This window comes from Crocodylus siamensis, chromosome 1, assembly GCF_052110815.1.
Source record: "Crocodylus siamensis isolate JL-2025a chromosome 1, ASM5211081v1, whole genome shotgun sequence".
Taxonomy (NCBI): Eukaryota; Metazoa; Chordata; order Crocodylia; family Crocodylidae; genus Crocodylus; species Crocodylus siamensis.
Genome location: NC_143395.1, coordinates 168,247,379 through 168,260,590, shown reverse-complemented (window position 1 = coordinate 168,260,590; position 13,212 = coordinate 168,247,379). Strand labels below are relative to the sequence as shown.

At 45.8% G+C, this 13,212-nt stretch overlaps 1 protein-coding gene across 2 annotated transcripts in view; it reads right to left on the bottom strand.

Moving 5' to 3' along the window:
- RAB3GAP2 (RAB3 GTPase activating non-catalytic protein subunit 2) overlaps nt 1–485 on the bottom strand; it is a 74,563-nt gene extending 74,078 nt beyond the window's left edge. For both annotated transcript variants that reach the window (XM_090048630.1, XM_090048637.1), the window contains exon 1: nt 315–485. In XM_090048630.1, coding sequence (XP_089904756.1) covers nt 315–423 — 109 coding nt within the window. In that variant the 5' untranslated portion in view covers nt 424–485. The remainder of the gene's footprint in view (nt 1–314) is intronic.
- Between the last annotated feature and the right edge of the window lie 12,727 nt (nt 486–13,212).

Sequence of the window (13,212 nt, the reverse complement as noted above, 5' to 3'; positions counted from 1 at the left end):
ACCGCTTCTTAGAGCACAAACCTGGGGGGGGGTGTCTTGAGATTCTTTATCAAGAAACTGGATAAAGAATCTCGATCGTATCTTCCTTCTTTATCTTGAGACTCTTTATCGGGTACCAGCCAGGGTTGCTTTCATTTAACTCAACAGGGATTAAGTTAAACGAAAGCAACCCTGGCTCGTACCCAAGCCGCACTGCCTTCAGGACCGGTTCAGGTGGAAGAGTGTCTGCCAGGGGCCCCACAACCTTCATGACAATAGGAGCGGTTGCGAGTTTCCACCCCACTTGTAGCCCTGCTGCCGCCCCTCGGACTCACCGGCGTCCCGCGCGGCCGCGGCGCCGGGCTGGCGTAGGTGCGGGCACAGGAAGTCTCGGGCCGCCTCGAGCTCCTGGAAGTGGCAGAAGGACACGAGCGCGCACGACATGGCGCCAGCCCCCTCCGCGCCCCTGGGACCCCGTACCCGGAACTGTTCCAGCTGCTTCCCGGCCGGCCGTGCGCATGCGCAGGATGGGTCGCGGGCGGGGTGGGAGAGTGCAGACGCGAAAGTCACGTGGGCGGGGTGGTGCGCGCGGCCCCGCCCCCGGCAGGCGGAGGGCGCTGGGCTACACGTGGCTGGGGGCGGAGCTAGTGGCGGTCACGTGGTATGTTGTGAGGCGGCTGGGGCGCGCTGAGGCTCCAGAGCTCTGATGGGGGTGGAGCTTCCCCGGGTAGATTCAGAGTAGGGGACGCCTCGGCAGCTTCTGCACAGGGGCCCTCTTAATGTGTGGCCTTCTGCACCCGTCCTGTGATAATAGTGTGAGCCCTTGTCTTTAGGCCCCTGCCCCTGGGCCAAGTGCAGCCTGAGGAGCCACAGCGTCCAGCCCATGGGGTTCTCCCCAGGTGGAAAATCTTGGCCGTGCAGTGCAGCAGCAGTGGGAATTAAGACGCGGCCCCTCCCTTGCTGCCAGCTCCCCAGGCCTTGCAAAGCCAAGCCATGCTTCCTTCCCCACCCCCACACCCACGTGGCTGGGTCAAGGCCTGCTGCACCATGTCCCATGAATTGGGCTTACCAGCTGGATCCCACTCAGCCAGACTGGGCCCTGGCCACCTGGCCTACAGGGCAAAACAGCTGAGCTCTGCTGTGCTAGTAGCACTTCAGTGAGTTTGTCCTACAACAGAGGAAGCAAACATGCCTTCCCTACACAAAAATGCCTGCCTGCTGGTGCTGTCACAGGTGATGCTTTGGGTGCTCCCATAGTCCGTGGCCTAGAGCAGTGATTCTCCACCAGGGTTCAGGGCACCCTGGGTTGGTGCCAAATTCTTTGAAGGGTGCCATGAGGTGTGAGGAGATACACAGATAAGCCAGCAAGTAAGCCAGGCTCCAGTTTGTCCATGCCATCACGATGGTGGGGACAAAAAGGACAGAGCTGGGCAAGCTTCCTCCCCACTGCTCCAGGGAGGCGGTGGCCTGGGGTGATGGATGGTTGCGCTCTGTCCCTGCCCACTGCCCCCTCTTTTGTTCTTGACAGGAAATTTGCTAGTGTTTTCGTTAGAAATGGAATATTGTTAGAAACGGAGTATTGTTAGAAATGCACAGCTTGCATCTTGCACCCGATAAGAAAGAAACACTGCCAAGGACTTTTTTTCCTTTCCCAGCCTTGCCACAGCTTTTCTTATGCTAAATCGCAGACTCTCCCCCAGCTTCTCCCTAGCCTTTCTCATACAGATTACAGAAGCTGGAATTCAACTGACTGTGTCCTTGAAAGGGGGGGGAGGTTTGAACTCTTGGTGACCTGCTGTAGTTTCTGAGCATGCTTAATTAGCTGATGCATATTTACCTCTCCACCTTGCATACTTAAGTAGTTAATTATACTATACATGCGATGTATGTAGTCATGTAACCACATGTATGCTTGTATGAAATGGAAGTGAGCTGTAAGAGTTTCTGTTTCTGCACACATGCCCAGAAGGGAGAAGATAAATACTGCCTGCAAAATTCCTTTGTTGGTTCGGAGTAATCTCAGTTCTTGACTCTGCTCTGACCCTATTTGCAAATATACCTTTTGTGCCATCTAATGAGTGTGTGTCTGTGATTTTACTGGCCTCCAGAGAAACGAACTGCTTTATGCATCATTTTTATAGCAAGGAATGACTACTGCAAGGTTTTATATTGCTGCCCATCACTGTAGTACTGGAGTGTCTTCTGCATAAAACCAATAGCAGTAGTGAATTCCTTTGTGCTCTTCATAGAACCCGAGGGGTGTCTCTTTTGGGTTTAAGTTCATTAAAGTTCTGGTTTTCTTGTTTTCAGGGTTTCTTGTTCTCTCTCAAATTTGGGATGAAGGACTGTTTAGGGGAGTCCCTGTTGAATCAGTTTTGCCAGGGTGAGCAGGATTTTAAAAAGCTTTTCAGCTTTTCTTGCTTCTAAGTTATCAGTAGAAGCTAGAAAGATTTTTTTTTTACCCTTGCAGCACTGAGGACTAACCTTTTTGGGTGGTATGCCACACATGAAACCCTGCACCTTCCTCAAGTCTCATTCCAGTCCCTATCTCCTGTCCAATCCACTGCTCTGCTTTCTGTTCCCTGGCTGATCTATTGCTCTGCTTTCTGCTCCCTGGCCTGCTATTCTGCTGTCTGACTCTTTCCCAATCTGGTCTGCGCTATGCTGAGAGCCTGCCAGTGGCACATGTGCTGCAGGTTGGATCCCCCTGGTTTAATGTGTTATTTGGCTTCTGGGGAATTGCCTTCCTCTGAAACATTGATAATTGACCATGGCAAGAAGTAGGAAATTAGCTATGTTGTGGTTTTTTGGGGTTTTTTTGCAAAGCCTTGCAGATGTCTGATTAAAGGGTCTTGCTCATGTTGACTAACTGATCTGGGAGCAAGAAGGATTTTCCTTAAGTCAGCCTAGCTTGGGAATCTTTTGTCTCTTCCTTTTTTGAGTGGAGCCTGGGCCACTTCCTAGGATTATCTGTGCATATCTTACCTTAGAAATCCCCTGCCACTTCCGTGGCAAAAACACAAAGCATTGGTAGTACACACTTGTCTCTTGTGCTCTCTTCCTTTGTCATGTGCGATAGGCTTTCTTTTCAACAGAGATTAAGTGTATTCATATTGCTTAAAGTACTTCATGGAAATTTAAATAGCTATCTATTATGTCAAAATCTAAGCCAAAATGTATGTGGTAAGTAGGGTGACCACCTTTTCAAAAGGGGAAGGCAGGACACGTGCCCATCTTTCCCCTCACCCCTGCCAGCACAGCTGGACGAGAGCAGAGCAGAGGTAGATGTAGGCTGCCTGCTGCGGGCTTGGGGCTTTCCTTCAGGAGCCCCATACCAGCTGCATACCCCCTGCCCACCTGGCAGCAGCAGAGGGCAAAACTTTGCACTGCTGCCAGCCCCACTGCTGCCCATCAGGCAGGGAGTGCCTCACCATGGCAGTGCAAGCAGGGTGGGGCCCCTGGGGGCAAGGTAGCAGGGCCGGGAGCCCACAGTGGGCAGCCCACATCTGCCTCCGCCCTCCGCACAAATCTGGGGGGCACATCCCCCTCCTGTGTGTGTGTGTGTGTGTGTGTCCCAGTGCCTTGGATGAGCCCGTGGCTCCGTCCTGCTCCCTACCCCAGCCCCATGTATTGCCCTGGCTGGACAATGCCCCCAGCCCCTACCCCACTCTCTCCCTCCCTCACTGTGCGGGCCTCAGTCTGCCCCCCACCCCACCCCCATGCCCCCATAGCTCCTGCAGGGAGCTGCTCTCCACAAGTCCTGGATGTATTTCCCAGCCATGTGCATTTGTGAGGATGCGCACATGCAGGTGGCACCCCCTGTGTCTTGCATCTGGCAGCCCCTTGCAGGCTGGAATGCTGCCAACCTGCAATGGGAAACCCACCGTTTCCCAATTCCTATAGATGCTGCAAATCCAGGACAGATTTTTTTCCCAGAGTCAAGCAGTCTGGGACTGGGACTTCAAGTTGCCATTGCAAGACTGTCCTACCCAATTATGGGTAATGGGTTGTCAGTCACCCTAATGGTAAGTCACTAGCTTTGCTTATTCCCAGGTAAACTGGATTGTAATGGTAGATTTAACTTTGTGAAATTAGAAGTTTAAAAAACACGGAATTTTAGCCAGAAAGGCTCCTAATCTTTACTATCAGTATAAGTTTAATGTGTCACATTTCAGCATCCTTACCTTGATAATAGCTGTCTTTAAACTAGTATCTCTTTAAAGAGAACAAGCAAAAATTGCTTTTCCTGTACAAAGTTCCAAAAGGACCAACATGGTGTTTATGGTGGAATCTTGGTTTTAGTCCTAACCATAGGGATACGGACAGCTACATAATTAATTGCCTATAAAGTAAAATATCTTGGCCAACTTCTTCAAACCTTTCTGGAGATCCCAGTTGGATGCCATTCTGCAATAAGGCCTAGTTCAGCACATAAAGTACTTAAGAACATATTTGTGTTTTCTAAATATGGATGGGATTACTCATTTTTTTAGTGCTTTGGTAACCGAGAGCCTCCCAGGGAAGCCCCCATTCTACTGTGCTACATGTTCCTGCCACAAAACTAGGGCTAGACCTTAAGTACTAGTAACACAGGCCTCTGTCACCTGAGTTAGGGATACATCTCTGTTAAAATGGTAAATATAAAATTACCCTGTCCTTAGATCTCATCAGCCAATAAAGAACAGTGTCACTATAACCATTACAGTTGGAGAATAGGAGTTGTTCACTATAGACTTGTAACTCTTATGGATTGTAAATTGGTGTAGAGGAGTACAGTTTGCTCTTCTCATATAAACAATGAAGGTGATGTCCCAGATAGGTCTTAACTAGAAGGATGTTCCTGGAGAAATCTTAATATGGAAAACAGGGTCGCAGAATGGGAAAAAATGTAATCTACTTATATAAAAGAATCACGAATAACTTATAAGAAAATAATTTAATTAAATATAACCTGAGTTTTCAAATGTAGCTTGAGTTTTCAACAAGATATGTGGAGAGTTATGTGGAAAGTTAGAATGTGTTCTAGAGCCACAGGAATATTAAAAATTGATGATGTCTGAGGATACAGAATAGAAGTCTTATGAGAAGGGAAGAATTAGGAGTGAAGATTAACGTACAAGCTGACTGTCATTGAGAAAGCATGATAATTAATCTAATTTTTTAAGATGGACATCTGTGACATCAATAAAACTACTTTATGATAAGAAAAATAAATTGGACAGAATCTAACTTCATATAGGCAAAGTTTTTATATTAGCTGTTGCTTACAAAGAATATATCTAATTTTTTAAGCCTGTAAAAAAAATATTCCTTACCTTTCAAACTAAACTTGGCTACTGTAAATTCCTCAAAATTACAGAGGTCAAAAATAAGCCTTACAATGCTTACAGCCTTAATAATAGAAGGATTGTGATTTCTCTACAATGTCCATTCATTGAGACTCGACTATTATTGAGTGCCTACTGTTCTAGTTAAACTTGTTTGCCTTTGATGCTTTTAATTTGTTATACATTATTAAAGAAATGACATTAACTAGTTGGTTAAAATTTTTTAGTGATACTCGCCCATATCTTTTCTCATAATGAAAACTTTCAAGTTTAAAGGATTGTAATGAACAGGGTACCTGTAATGTCCCCCTTGGATTCTATTGTACATACTACATACAAAAGTGAAGTTAGAAAAATGCTGAGATATTAACTAATGCATAAAATCAGGTAATGAATAATTCAGTAAATGAGTTAATAAATATTTCAACACAAAGTTGGACCCTGGTGAATGCCTGCTAACCTTAGTTACTAAAATTCCTTTGTGTATTTATTATACCTTATTTAATACTTATTAAATTTTAAATATTCTGTATAATTAGGTGGGAGTTTACAAAAAAAACCCCCACAGTCATAAATATTAATCAAACTTTTTTAAAGGATTTGGCTAAATTGACTCTAATAATAATCTCCAGGCTAATTAACAAAAGACATTTATAGAGACAGTCACATTTTGAAGTCATATGTTTATTTTCATCTGATGATGTTAATATTTTGTTATCACCTTTTTTCCTATGAGAAAACGGAGGCATTGAAAACTGGAAAGATTTGTCTGTGGGCACACTGCAGGTCTGAGGGACAGCTGAAAATAGAACCTTGCTGTCCTCAGAGCCAGCCACAATTTTTGTTCACTAGCAAGGCTTTGTTTAATTTAGTCAAGCTGTTTAGCATTAACTAGAGGGATAAACTGTCATATGTGGAGTTCTCAACTGAAAATCTGACCACCAATGAAAATTAGGACAGACATTTTGTCATACTTTTGGCAGCCTTAAGTCTACTCAGACATGATGTTTTGATCTAAAGCCTAAATATAAATTTAGCCTGTAGGTACCTAAATAGGGTGCACAGATTCCAAATGTAGTCTGGAACCACTGAGCTCTATTTATGAGGCCTCCTGCAAAATACCGCAAATGCATCTAACTCTAAATTCTCTCTCAGAATGAAAAAAAAAACGAGCTCATCAAGATCTGACAGGCTGCAGATAGCCTACGTGTTCAGCAGACAGGACATTCAGTCTCTGGCTGGAGCTTGCGCAGGGTAAAAGGTAAAGCAGCAATACAGGGCTGCGGACATGGAAGACTCAATCAGGCCATAACAAGGAAGGATGTAAACAGTGTCTGAACAACAGAGCTGAATCTTGGAAAAAGAAAAGTTGCATATCGCATGGCCAGAGGCCTACCGGAGCAAATTGTAGGCATGCTGAGTTATTTCTCTTTGTTCCTTTAAAAATTCCATTAGATATAAAGTTAAAATTATTGTACATAAAGGCTCAAGAATAAAAGTTTGGAGGAAAAGCTGTCTACATGGGTCAGTCAGCAAGTAATGTCTCGTATATTTTTTCTCAGCCAAAAATTATTGAAAAAAATATTAAATCTGCACAGAAAATGTTTACATCATTGCTGTTACCAAACACTTGGTTTTTCCCAGACCTGTCCTCTTTTTGGATCCTCTGATCTTTGTCCAGGTGGTTTTTAAGAATATGACCAAGTATCTGAGATTTTGCTATGCTCAGCATCAGTGTTTTTCCCAGTGGTGTCCCAGACGCCTGCAGAGGATTCAGGATTGAGAGTATGATTGGTGTTAGAAAGGTAAGAAAGGTTTATTGACTTAACAAAAACACAGCAATGCACAGATAACAAAACAACAGACAGACAATAATAATTTGCATCAGCAACTTATTGGCAGTCCCCTCTGATGCCTGATGTACAACAAGTTTCTCTTCCGCAAAGCTCAGCAAAGTCAGGCATCCCTGATCAGCACTGTCTGAGGGGCACTGGGAAGGACTCTGGTATTCAGTCCTTGGGCTCCTCAAGGTCCATGGGCCCACTGATCCAGGCCAGCAGCTAATCTTAAATCAGTACTTCTTTCACAGAGCTACATCTTCTTTTTAAATGATTTCTGGATGTGCCAGCCAATGTATAACTTCTGAGCTATGCTGATAACTTACAGCCATTCAGATTCTTTTTACTTCAACTGTCCTTAGACTGACTAATAGCAGTACAAGCCTTGCATTCTTTTGATAAGGTTAATTTTAACTACGCCACAGGGCCTTACTACTTCAAGGCTTTGCTAAATTTACTAGGCCTTACTTCATACTAGGCCTTACTACATCTTAAACTTTAATTAGGCTCTTAGCAACAACATATAGCTTAATATCTGAACAAATGACAGAAAAACACTTGGTCTAATTTTCACAGAGCCTTCAAAAAGCACCTTTATCACAGACATAATTTTCAGCAGTTCCTGGCTTTCCCTAGCAGGAAGCTGCTTGGGGTTGGGGGTAGCAGTGGGAGGGTGATTGGAGGTAGGGGGTTCCACATGCATGTTTACATGCACATGCATGTGGCTGGCGTGCAGCCAGGGTGGGTGGTGGGAGCAGCCCTGGCAGTTGGACACAGGTAAGTCTGTGGAGAGGAGGGACTTGAAAGCCAGGGCTTGGGGACTGTTCAGGGGGGCTGTGTGTGTGGCAGGGGTGTGTGGAGGGGATGGGTGTGGGGGAGATGGGGCAGGTGCCTGCCTGCTGGTGGTGGGGGATGGTGGCTGGGTGCTGGGCCTGCAGCAGGGCAGGTGTGGCAGGGGGAGGCACATGCCCCTCCAATGGGGGAAGAGGGTGCAGAGACCGTTCACAGAAAGCAGGAAGCTGTGTGGCTGGTGTCTCTAGTGGGTTATGAAATAGAGAAAGATCCCACACAATTTACTGATTCGTTTGATGCGCCTGGCTGGGGGAGTATTTGGTTGATTGCATGATTTCACAATGATTGCACACTTAATTCATACAACACAATTTTATTTTAAAATTCCTTGCTACACATATAACACTGCTTAGCTTTAAGAAATCCTTCCCAAACAATGCTATAAGAATTAGTATTACAAAAACAACTAAAATTACAAGTAAAGGTTATTTCTCATGGTATACTTATAATCCTAGAATTCCTAGAAACCAAATCCCCAGATATACTTTCATTCTTTAGTTATGGTTTTCGGGTTGGTCTCAGCAGTGATAGGAACAAGTCCCCTTCCTTCAGTCCCACTCGGGCGCTCCTAGGCTTCAGCATGAATGGGAGTTCTTGTTCACGGAGAGGGTGGTTCAGGTGATCAGTCTGATCCGGCCTACACTTGTGATTCTTCCTTCAGTGTTCTGCAGGTGAGGTTACCTCCAAATTGGAACTGTAGGTTACAGTTTTTATTAGGTGAGTTGTCATCTTGGGCCCCTCCTACCCAAACCTATCACTACTCCCAAATTTGGGCTCGGATCTTTTACCCAACAGATTCCTTTCCTGGGTCTTCTTTGGGAAATTTTCCACACCACTGCTGTGACCTCTTTTGCCAACCCCCTTCCAAAAGTCCCTAGGTTTCGATCTCTCGGAATGTTTGCCCAAGGGTAGCTTTTAAGTTAACTTTGTTAAAGGCCTCTAGAGAGAACATTCAAAAACCAAGACATTCAGCACGTTCGCTGCAAGGCCTCTAAAGATAAAATTTAGAATCAAGACATTCAACACATAGGCAAAAACAAGCAATGGCCTAGATAAGAAGATGAACCTTGCCTTTTTTCTAAACTGGCTAATGGGTATTTATTACAAGCATTCAAACTATTACATTCAATATGACAGCCAGGTCAGTGGCACCAGGGCTGGTGCCCTTGCTTTCAGGGTCAGGGTGGCCAGGAGATGCTGCAGGGCTAGAGGGAACAGGGAGCTGCAGATCAGGAGTATGGGGGCACTAACAGGGCTAGGGAGGCTGTTGCCTGAGAGTGAGTGGCACCAGGGGGGTGAGGGACTATGGGTCAGGAGTGCAGGGCACTGGCAGGATTGGGTGGCTGCAGGTCAGGAATAAAGGGCACCAGTAGGTATGGAGGGGCTGCAGGTTGGGAGTGAGGGGCACCAGCATAACTAAGTGGTGTGGGGTACTGTGGGTTGGGGGTGAGGGGTACTGGCAAGGCCAAGGGGTCTGTGAGTCAAGAGTGAAGGGCAGCAGTAGGGCTGGGGGGGGCTGTTGCTTGAGAATGAGGGGCAAGTGAATGGGCAGGGCACCAGCATACCACTGCCCCCTACAATCATATACCTCACTCCCCCACAACAGATGTCCTCTTTCTGGAGCTGAAGTGAAAGGTGGCTGAATGTGATTCTAACCATATCATTCATTTATGTGTTTCTGGCTGTAGAAAATGGCATGCCTCTAGGCTCAGACAGATCTTTCACAAAACCTTTGGCCTCTGTGATGTTAAACGAAATTAAATTGGATCCATCTTATTATACCTAATGCAAAATAGAATATAGGTCTAAAACAGGGGTGTGCAATTATTTGGGCCAGAGGGGCACTTAGAGAGTTTTGGTGAGCTGTCCCAGACCAGATTAGCCCTCCTGGCCCCTGCAGCAATTCATCAGGATTTCCTAAGTGGCCCACTGGCCCAAATAATTGCCCACCCTTGATCTAAGGGTGGAGAAGACAAAGGCTAGGTGAACCTTTGTTCCCTGCTTCTTCATCCACTTCCTCCTCTGCCCTGAGTCCCCAGCATGCAGCTGGGCCAGTGCCGTGCTGTATTCCTACATGCTGCCTTGGGCCATGTGGGTGCAGCTGGAGCAGCTCCTGTCCAATCCAGCCATGTGCCAGGGGCTTGGGGTGGTGGAGGTAGTGAAGGGAGAAGGGGCCAGTAGCCGCAGGTTATCCGGGCCCAGCTGGGCCAGTGACACACTGTGTTCCCCACTCCTCCCATACACTGAGTCCCCAGAATATGGCCAAGTCAGTGCTGTGGTCTGTTCCCACACACCACTTTGGGCTACATGGGGCAGCTGGCATGGCTCCTGCCTGACTCAGCTGCATGCTGGGGACTTGGGGTCAGGCAGGAGCTGCACCAAGGTCAAGCAGGGTCCTCACCAGCCACTTGAGCTGCACCCACATGGTGCAGCCTGAAACAGTTCACAGCAACACAGAGTGGCACCACGCTAGCAGCACTGGTGCCCCTACCAGCGCCGGCCCAGCAGAGCCCAGATAACCTGCTGCTCCTGGGCAGCCACCTTTCACTCCAGCTCCAGAAAGAGGACATCTGTTGTGGGAGAGCGAGGTATATGATTGTAGGGGGCAGTGGTATGCTGGTGCCTTGCCCATTCCCTCCACACCTCCTCTCCTGCCAGTAGGGGGAACCTTACCTGAGTATTGACTCACTGGGGGCCAGACTGTGTGATCTGTGAAGAACTGCAAGGTCAGAGCAGCCTGCAGGCAGCCTCATTGGCCAGAAACCTCACCGACCAGCCTCACTGGCCAGAAGCTTGGCCAGGAGCTCAGTGCCCCTTGTCTTGGAGCAAACACTGGAGGTTGGGGGTCAGGACAAGGTGAGCCAGAGAGGGGAGAGGCTACTGCTGTTGCAGCCAGCTGACATGGGGAAGGGAAAAGCACAAGAGGTACCAAAAGCCAGGACAGCCATGGGTCAGATACAATGCTCCTTAAGAGGAGCAGCCATGGGATGGAAAAAATCATTCAGCAGGTGGGATCTGGCCTGTGGGCCATATTTTGTCCACCCCTGGTCTAAAATACTGCATTGCCACTTTTATGCTTTAGACCATCTTCTTGCAGAAGGGTATGGGCAGGGGTCTGTCATCCAATCTCTCCGGTACCACAGTGAACAAATTCTGGCCACAGTCAGTCACCAGAGAATTCGCTCTTAGAAGAGGAGCTCACAGCTGGCACAAATGTGCAGGACCCTGCATTGTGCCTACATGTCCTCAGTAAAAGGGCACATGTCTGGAGGCAAGAGAGACCAGAACAAACTCCATTTGTTATGCATATCATCCATTAAGAATCCTGCATCAGCTGTACAAGTTATAAGCCTTTGGTGAATAATTCAAGAGAGATGGAAAAGACACAACTCACATGATACTTGGCAAGGCCTTAAAGGGCCTAGGTCCATTTTCCAATCTTTTCTCTGCACTCTTTGTAACAGGGGTTTGCTCCCCTGTTACAGTCCCTAAAGCAGGTGAAAATCCTCTTGTTAGAAAAATTATTAGAAATGCATAATGAATAGAGTGTTGTTAAAGCTGCACAGTTTGTATCTCGTACCTGATAAGAAGAAACACCACCAAGGACATCTCGCTAATTTACTATCTCTTTGTAACACTAAATCACACATACTTTCAAACTCCTCTGCCTCTACTCTTGTAAACTACAAAGGCTGTGATTTAATTGACTGTGTCCTTGGGAAAGGGGGGGGTTTGAACTTTTGGTAACCTGGAGAGCTTTCTAAGCATGCGTAATTAGCTAATGCATATATGCCTATCCGCCCCGCATACTTAAGTAGTTAATTATAATGCACATGCGACGGATGACGTGACGTCATTTCATATATGTTTGTATGAACCGGAAATGAGTTGTAAGAGTTCCTGCTTCTGCACACATGCCCAGGAGGGAAGGGATAAAACCCAGCTGAGAGTTTTCCTCACGGGCAGAGTGTGGTCTTTTGTCTTCACTCTGACCCTATTTGCAAATATACCTTTTGTATTGCTAATAGTGTGTGTCTGAGAGTTCTTCGCCTCCCGAGAAACGAACCGCAACATTTTTGCAACACTCTCTCCCTTCCCCTTATGGCTCAAAGGTATGCCCTCTCTTTTCCCATGCTGTCCCGGGGTTGGGCAGCACCAGAGTGTTTCAGCCTACTGCATGGGGGCCGGGCTCAGTTGGGGATGTCAACAATGGCAGCTGGCCTTCTATTTTACCCTATTTTTGTAGAGGGCCAAATAAAGCAAAACCTTTTCTGTTCTTATTTGTATTTTAATTAAATTGTTCTGACTTTATTTGTTCCTCTATTATGTTAACATTTCAGGGATATTTTAGTGAGCCAATATAAAGAAGAAACGTTCTTAGAAAATTGTATACACATACTTAAGAGTCTTGCCAGAAAAGAAATTGTCACTCTCAGCCTGATTCTAAACGCTACATTCATCCAGGCAGAGAATAGAATCAGATCCTTTGACTGTTTGTGCATTCAACAAACCAATACAGATTTGATTTTAAGTTATGGTCCTCACTTGTGACTTATACAGCATCATTAAGGACAGAGCTGACACATTCACAGACCCAGCCTTACTACTAGTTTGCTGAGGTGCCATCAAGCAAGCAAAATAATTCATATCCCATATTTGAAGTTTACATTTTCAGAGTCTTGAGTAAGACTTTGATGTCATGGATCTAAGAGAACTATCAAGGATATGATCAAGAGAGAAAAACTTTGCAGGGGGAAGAGGATGTGTACAGTTCCTGATCTTTAATGAGATAAAAAACTAAATGTCAGTGACACTAATTAGCTATCTCCAGGGATGACTTCAGATGGCAGTCTGGGGTATCTAACATTGATAAATCTGGCTGAGGGCTGAAATCCTTAACCTACAATGTGGGTATAGGTAGGTATATTCCATGTAGTCAGTAAAATCAGTCATTGTAAATAAATTATCTAATATATTTGACACTGTTTTTTCAGTTTATAAATTATTTGACAGCTTATCCTAGATTTCTGCAAGTAGTTTATTCATTACTTCCGAGTATTTTCAGAACAGTTTGGATGAATGATTTTCAACCTACACACTTCCCTTCAGTTATGCTACTGGTATTTATGATACACGATGGGTGACTTAATTTACATAGTACAAGTTCTGCACTTTGGCTGGATCACTACAATTCTTTAAAGAAGAAAATAACAAAT